The 8,417-nt window shown below is 41.0% G+C and overlaps 1 protein-coding gene across 1 annotated transcript in view; it reads left to right on the forward strand.

Moving 5' to 3' along the window:
• The first annotated feature begins 5,317 nt into the window (after nt 1–5,317).
• The window catches only part of LOC121931949 (16 kDa beta-galactoside-binding lectin-like), a 6,470-nt gene continuing 3,370 nt past the window's right edge, over nt 5,318–8,417 (forward strand). The window contains exons 1-2 of the mRNA XM_042470125.1: nt 5,318–5,433; nt 7,527–7,606. Coding sequence (XP_042326059.1) covers nt 5,425–5,433; nt 7,527–7,606 — 89 coding nt within the window. The 5' untranslated portion in view covers nt 5,318–5,424. The remainder of the gene's footprint in view (nt 5,434–7,526; nt 7,607–8,417) is intronic.

The following is an 8,417-nucleotide window of genomic DNA, read 5'->3' on the forward strand; positions in this document are numbered from 1 at the left end:
TGGTCAAAATGGCAAAAACCATGAATGAGGAAGAACAGACAAGCTTGGAGAGGTTAGAACAGTGTGCTTTTGCCTGAGCCTACTAGGAAGGGCAATATTCCTCCCCCTCCTCTCCTGAATCAGAAGTTTGCACTTTCAACTCAGTTTGCAACTGAAGTGAGCTGAGGCTAAAAGGAGAAAGTGGCAGGAGAAGAAAGAAACTGGGACATTGTAAAAGCAGTAGGAAATGTGACAGAGGACTCACAAGAAAACCAGGACCTTCATTCTGCCTTAAGCATCTCTTCATTCACTTCAACTGCTTCTGCAGTTAAATAACTGAGACAAATGCATACATAAAGAGGGTTCTGCATGGACTGGGAAAAATAAATGGAAATCCAGGACCTTTAGAAAATATATATACCATCTTTCAGATACTATCTAGCTGGCATTCTGTTGGTGTAAGTTACCTTATATACCTTTTTGGCCATGGCATAATATCCAAGTTCAGTTCCCAGTCTGCAAGTGTAACAGTTATACTGTTGTACATGTAGTTACACATTCTGGATAGCATTTAACTGCACATCAGTGCCCTCAGTGTACAGTTGACCCTCCCTATCCATGGATTCAAGCACCCACTGCTTGAAAATATTCATAAAAATATAACTTCTAAAAAGCAGACCTTGATTTTGCCATTTTATATCAGGAACATAATTTTACTATCCATTGTATTTAATTGGACTTGAACTTCCACAGATTTTGGTATTCACAGGAGGTCCTGGAACCACACTCCAGCAATTACCAAGGGGACATATGTCTTCAAAAACAGACTTATGTTTGAAACTGGGCAGTTTTTTAGTGTCCCTATGCAATAATGCGCTGCCGTTATGCCAGTATGTAGGGAGCCAGTGCACATGGGGACAGATGCACAATGGACTGATGACCAATGTGCATCAGTCCCTTTGTGCATTTGGACACCAGCTAGGGAGTGCTTATATGCATCTGTAGAGCCCTATGCCCTTTAAAGCACTCTTGCCAAAGTCCTTTTATGCATCTTTGCAATTCACTACGAGGGCTTCTTAGCATCTCTGCTTTGTTGCTAAGTATATGTAACAACAACAACAACAACAACAACATTTATTTATAGCCCACCTCTCCCGAAGGATTGAGGTGGGTTCCAATCACAAAATACATTAATAACAATATCTCTATCTATCTATCTATCTATCTATCTATCTATCTATCTATCTAGATAAAACAACACAATCCTCTTAAACTCCCATTTCAACTAACCAACAATAATGATAAAATACAATTAACTTAATAAATTATAAATTATAAAAAACCACAATTTAAAAATGAGGCATCATGAGGCAGACACGGGCAAACCATACAAGGCATCAAGAGTCATAATAAGATGGATTTCTTCCAGCAGGTTATTCTAAAGTTTTGGAGCAGCAGATGAGAAGGTCCTCTGGGTAACTGCAGCCAACCTGATTTTCCTCGGCTGCAGTAGATTTTTCCCAGAGGACCTGAGTGTGTGGGGTGGATTGTATGGAGGAAGGCACTCCTGCAGGTAGACTGGACCCAAACCATGAAGGGCTTTAAAGATTATTACCAACACCTTGTACCGTGCACTTAACCATTGGTAGAATACTCTGGACAATAATAGATATCATTATCAAGTTGTTGTTGTTTTCTTGCAGCTAATCTGTACTAGTGAAATTGGGTCTTATCATCAAATTACACCCCACCCCACATTTTCCCCCTCCCAAGGCATTTCATTGTTTAAGGAGAAATAACAAACAGTGGCCAAATTTTGTATCAGTTTATACTTAACTTAATACTTAACTAAACACTTCCTGGGCTGACTTCCCAAGACCTGATAGAAACATCATTCAACTGACTAGGTAACTTTTTCTTATTCACTACTTGGTCACAATTTTAATACTGTTGCCATAATTGTATAGGATTCTGACTGCTATCAGGAAATAATGTGGTGTGGCTAGCATACCTTCCAACTGTCCCAGTTTGGCAGGGAAAGTGCCAACTAATCCTTTGTCAGGTCATTTTTTCAGATGCTACTAAAATGTCCCAGTTTCTCCCTTTTCTTCCACTTTCCCTCTTCGTCCTCAGCTTACTTCAACTGCTGCAAACCAAGTTCAAATTTTCAGAAGTTAAGTATAATTCAGTAAAAACTGATACAGGCCTCTGGCCAACATTTGGCCAAGTCAAAGTGCTCAACATCCAAAGTGACCCAGTTGCTTTGACACTTGAGGGAGAAAATCCCATTACGACATCTCCAGAGCAATCAATCTGGATTGATAAAAAGCAGCTTCCTATGCTTCTGAAGTCTCCACAGCCTTGGAAAACATTCTCTTTTGGAACAATAGCTCCCAGATTGATATGGGGTTCTGGGAGTTTTTATCCCATGTAGCTCTAACATTCCCAGAATTCCATAGCACTGAGCCATGGCAGTTAAACTGCTGTTAAACCAGATTATTTCTGCAGGGTAGATGCATATCACATCATGGAATATCTCATCCGCAAATAAAACCAAAGCTGAGAGAATGTAAGCCTTGTGATCTAGACAAGCTCTACAGAGTTATCTTTATCTCCCTTGTCATGCCTTGTCTTTCTAGCTTGGTCTTCAGTCTGCCTTCTGATTTAGGTCTGTTTGGATCAAGAGTACCACCTGCTGGACAAAGCAAGTTGCAAATTTAATTAAAACATAGAATCTTAGAATCATAAAGAGATCTGTGCACAAGTGGGAGCAATGCACTATGGGAGGGCATGGGAGAGGGGAACATATTTAGTGTGGATCCCCATTTGTGGAACACCATCCCTCTGTGACCAATGTTATCTTCATTCTGGCAGCAAAACATAGCTTTTTGATTCCAGCTTTTGGATCTTAACAATTTTCCTTCCCAAAATGTGCATGTAGAGTCAGGGTGGTGTTGTGACTGGAATGGACTTTATCACACAGAGGCAAACTGGAGGCAAACTGGTTAAATCCCGTGCAGAACTGGGATTTTAAAATGTGCATACTACTCATTTTTGTGGGTTGTTTTTCAGACATGTTGGCATCAATGAGAAATAATGCGACATTAATCCAAACACAAAGTCCTGAAAGTAAAGTTCCCAAAAGTAAAAAGGAGCGGGGTTTTGTCAACTTTGCGTTTGAATTAATGTTGCATTATTTCTCACTGATGCAAACATCACCTGAAAAACTACCTACTTTTGCGGGTTATTTCTGTTCGGGTTAAACCCGAACGTCATGTGAAGGAGAACCTGCTTTTGCAGGTTTTCCCCCCCACTTTAAATCAAGTTTCTGAACAGTGCCAGGGAATCTTGAGAATTGTAGTTTATTGTACAATCAGAGCTTTCTGACAAAGAAGGTTAAATGTCTCACAAAACTAGTTTCCAAAATTTCCTAGTATTGAGCCAGGGCAGTGTGTTTTGGACCAAAGTGGCTTAATTTAAAAAACAAAACAAAACAAAATCCAGTTAAAACCATATCTACAAAAGTTATAAAACAATTAGAGAATTCTATTTAAAAAGTGCAGACACAGGGACCTTAGTGTCTGCTTGGGGTTTGGCTCCAGGACCCTCTGTGGACGCCACACTGTGGATGCTCAAGTCCCATTAAATACAATGGCATAGTAAGATGATGTCTCTGAAATAACATGGTAAAATCAAGGTTTGCTTTTTGGATTTTTTAAAAAAATGTTTTCAAGCCATGGGTGACTGAATCTGTGGATGCAGAATCTGTGGATGTAGAGGAATGATTGTGGTTAAAATGGTTGAAATAATATTTAAGACATGAAAGATAAAAGCACAGCACTCCACATTCAAAATACTTTTTTATTTCATAATTTAAATATCAGATGTGGATAAATCATGATATAGCATGAAAGAATGGAAGTGATTGAAGGAAAGCCTGGCCAGCTTTGTTTTTGAATCTGGGAATTAGGATGCATCTACATTGTAGAAATAATGCAGTTTGACACCAAGTTAAGTGCTATAGCTCCATCCTATGCAATCCCAGAAGTTGTAGTTTTAAAAGGGCTTTTAGCCTTCTCTTCTAAAGGGTGCTGGTGCCTCACAAAACTACAAATACCAGGACTCTGTAGGATGGAGCCATTGCAGTTAAAGTGGTGATCCAACATCATTAATTCTGCACTGTACATTCAGCCTTAGAGGCTAGTTTCAGAGAGGTATTATTCATGCTTGATCCACGAAGCATTGGAAGCAGGCACAATTTCTCTTACAGCAGCTTCCACTTTGCTTTCTAGAATTTGAGTTTTGTCCTAGTATGGTTCCTCATTCCATGTGTCATTCATTTTATGTCTTTTATATAGCTCTTCTGTGTATTGCTTCCATCATCTTTTTTTAGCCTCCTGGTCTTGTAGTATGTTCTTCTTTTGGCTGTAGAGAATCTCCACCCTTGGTTTCAAATTCCCTTTTAGTTCCCAGATCTTGTGGAAAAGGTTTATTGTTCTTCCTTTATGGGCTTGGGATCTCTCTCTCTCTCTCTCTCTCTCTCTCTCTCTATATATATATATATATATATATATATATAATTTAGAAAAATATTGATAGATTTGATTCATTGGTTTTGCAACTATTCCCCTCACTGATTTTAGGTAGTTGCAGAATCAATGACTTGAATCTTCTCTCATTTTTTAAAAAATCATGCGCCCATAAGTCACTCCACAAGCACAAAGGCAGCGCTGGGGGGGGGGGGGGATAGTGCATCTACCAAAAACTGAGGAGGGATGGTAAATACCTCTCTGCCATTCGTCCCTTCCCTCCAGAATGACACGATTCAAATCTGTTGTTCCCACTTGCTGAACACACTTCAGAATCAATTCTTTTCAAAAGAATCACTAGGAAACTAGTGTCTGGAAAAACTGGGTTTTTTGCATTTGCCTCGCTTTATTGTAACAGAAATTAATCAAAGTAGGATCGAACTGGTTTCAAATGGGAACAACGGTCATATAACCTGATCAGGAATTTGCTTTAAATCATAGTGGGAATGTGCCCTTTCTCTGTTGGCACCCAGCTGAAAGAAACAATTGGTAAGCGTTTCAGACTGAGTGCCAGGGCATTGCTGCTATCAATTGCAAAAGGAAGGAGGCAAAAAGGAGCACATCAGCTGCTTTAGTCTGTTATCAGGATTCCCATTCATCTGGAACAGGTCAGCTTTTGTGCTCTCCTCTCCCCCTGTTCCCCATTTTCTCCTCCTTGTGTTTCTGGACATTTCTGGAAATTTGAACCTCCCTTTCCCTTTTGGTCACACAACTCTCTGTTACTTAAAGGCAGCTGAGGGCTTCTGAACTGATTCTCCCTTAGGACAGCTGGGGCTCACTCTCTCTTTTTCCTTTTTGGCTGAAGTGCTGAGCTGAGAGGGTTTCTTTATTTGCTGGCCCCTTGCAAGACTGCATCATGGAGTGTGTGAGTCCTTGGTTTCTCTGTTGTTGCTTTTACAGAAAAGGTTGTGGGTTCCTGAATTTGGGGAACAAAGAGGTGCAAGGGAACTGGGCTGACAATACCTATTCTCTCTAAGAGATGAGTTAGTTTGTTCCCTAGCTCTTTGTTTGTATTTGTCTGTGTTTTGTAGCACTTGTTCTGTTTCTTTCCTCTTACGGGTCATTCTTGGTCCTTGCCAGTAAGGCTTTCCACCATGTAGACTGGCAGAGCTTGAAAATGCTATTTTGTGGCTGTCAGTTTGTGGTCTAAAATTAACATTTTCAAGCTTCAGTATTACCAGATGATTCAAAAAGAATGGTGCAAAAGTAAAACCTGTTCTTTGTGAAGTCAAAGGCTTTCACGCCAGAATCCATAGTGTTCTGTGAGGTTTTTGAGCTATGTGGCTGTGTTCTGGAAGAGTTTATTCCTGATGTTTCACCAGCATCTGTGATGGGCACCTCTGAAGATGCCAGCCACAGCTGCTGCCAAAATGTCGGAATAAACTCTTCCAGAACATGGCAACAAAGCCTGAAAAACTGACAAAAAACTAAAGGTATTCTTGCTTGGTTTTGCACCGTTCTTTTTGAATCACCCTGTAAATGAAGCTTTCTAGTGTAAACAAAAATGGTCTCATATTTTCCAGCTGGGAAAACTGGAACACAGGTGGCAAAGGAATATCAGAGTGTGGTCAAGATGGCACATGTTATTAATGAGTAACAACAAACCAACCAGAAAATGTTGTAGCAGTTTGCTTTTGCTTGAGCCTACAGGGAAGGGAAAGATTCTGCCACCACCTCCTTTTCTCCACTCTCCCTGCTGGGTTGAGTAGAAACTGCTTTTGCAATCTGAAATCAATTTGCTGGAAGGGAGGTAAGCAGAGGACAAAGGGGGGAAATGGGAGGATAAGGGAAAAGAAACTTTTAAGACATTTTAAAGACATTTTAGACATTTTAAAGGCAACTGAAAAAAATTGAAAAAGTAACTGAAAAAAAGTGAATGACAGAGGATTGAGATTGTTCCTGCAAAATCAGAAGAGTTGGAAGGTATCTGGTCTGGGCTCCAAAGAGATTCCAGTCTAGAGTCTGCCCAGAGGAGGAAAAATTGCCCTGATCCTGAATGGAAATGTCCTCCAAACACACATCAGAAAACGGAAACAATTGTTGTTAGTGAGGGGTTCATTCATTCTGAACTTGCTTCTTATGCCTCCTTCCCCCCTTTATTTTCTCTCTGTTCCTTCGTGTCAATTGCATAAATTTGAAAATGAGCTTTGAAACAAGAATTCAAACATTACCTACTATATTATTTACAATAAGTATTTATAGGTTTCCCCATTACCATTCTCAGGAGCACATGCCCTCTTTCACCTGTGCTCTCTTTCTACGTGTTTGCATGCACACGCACACGCATACTCACACTGTTTCCTTGTCTGTTGAGCTTTTTATTTTGTATGCAATATTCTGCGCAACTGCATCCCCTCAAATGGCCCCAATTTGGCCTGGACAGTCCTGATTAATTTTCTGGTAACCCACTTTTTCAGCTGCTTTTAAAATGAACAGTGACACTATGAGAAGCTGCCTTCTATTGTGGTACAATTCAAAGTCATAGCTGGGTTAGTCTGGATCAGTATGCAGAGAGATCTTATAGCACCTTTGCGATTCACTGGGAGAAAGAAGTTGTGGGCATGTTTTGCAGAGTCAAGTCTACTTCCTCTGATGCATGGAGATGCATGCAAGTTTTGTCTATGAAAACTTATGCTTTTTGTTTCTGTATGCCAGATGTGATATAAGACTTCATCCAAAAATTGGCACAAAAAAAGAAAGCAGGGAGAGGGATTGGTAGGTTAGAGGGAGAAGTGAACCACTGTATTTGCATGTGGTTTGGGGCAATTTAGAATTGCTTTTTGGGGAGTTTCCTGAAAATTCTGATTAAAGTTGGGGAAATTCAGGAGGGCATTGGGGGGGATGCAAGAGGTTTTGTGGACTCTTAAGTGGGATTTGAGGGCCGCGCGTGGCATGCAGGCTGCTCATTCCCCATTATGACATCCTAGCACTTTTTAAGTGGATGCTTCTTTCCTGCAGGGAGTGGTTGCTACTCGTGTGAAAGTTTTCCCTGGAGACACGGTTGAAGTGAAAGGCAAGATCTTGCCAGGTTGCAAAGGGTAAGTTGAAAGTGTAGGGAAGAAGTTCCCTCTGCTGATGTTTCTCTTGGCTCATTGCTCCCTTCACATGGTGGGTTGCAGCCATTTAGATGGGATTCTCTTTTCTGGAGTTCATTTTAAAATGTGGACCTTTAGTAGGATCCCCTGATTTTTCGACCTAGCCCCTGTCCTCAAGGTGAAGGGAAGGAATCTCAGGATGAGAGCACTGCCTGAAAAAGAATATATATTATCTTCATTTGTTGATGTTTTGATTTTGAATGGCATACTTTGTTCAACTCTGGTTGATGCTTAATGTGCATCACCAGAGCACATCGCCAGAGCTTATCTCCTGTAGTATCACAAGGGGGCATCCCTAGGTCTCAGATTTTGGTCCTGAGACTTAAGGGGATGCTTCTTTAGGGCAGTAGTACTCAGACATTTTATCCTTGGGACTCTCCTTTATCTCTACACATGGATGCTGCCTCCCCACTCAACACAGTATATGAATAAAAATATTTTGTTTATTTAGTGTGCGTACAGTGAGTCCTTGGTATCCACTGGGGTTTCATTCCAGGATCCCCTATGGATAACAAAGGGCCAGTACAGACCGGCCCATTATACCGGCCCGGGCCTGAACTAGGGTTCAAATAGGGCTGAGCGTGTACATGCTCAAAGCCCTTCTGCTGGCATCTGGACGCCATCTTGACATGTGTCCGTACACACTGGGCCCACCATGATGATGTCCCTCAGGTGCAGCATCCAAATGGCATTGCACATGAGGGGCGTCATGTAGCCACACTGATGCGCTTATGGTGCCCCTGTAGCGGCAGAA

The sequence above is a fragment of the Sceloporus undulatus genome, chromosome 5, assembly GCF_019175285.1.
Source record: "Sceloporus undulatus isolate JIND9_A2432 ecotype Alabama chromosome 5, SceUnd_v1.1, whole genome shotgun sequence".
Lineage (NCBI taxonomy): Eukaryota > Metazoa > Chordata > Lepidosauria > Squamata > Phrynosomatidae > Sceloporus > Sceloporus undulatus.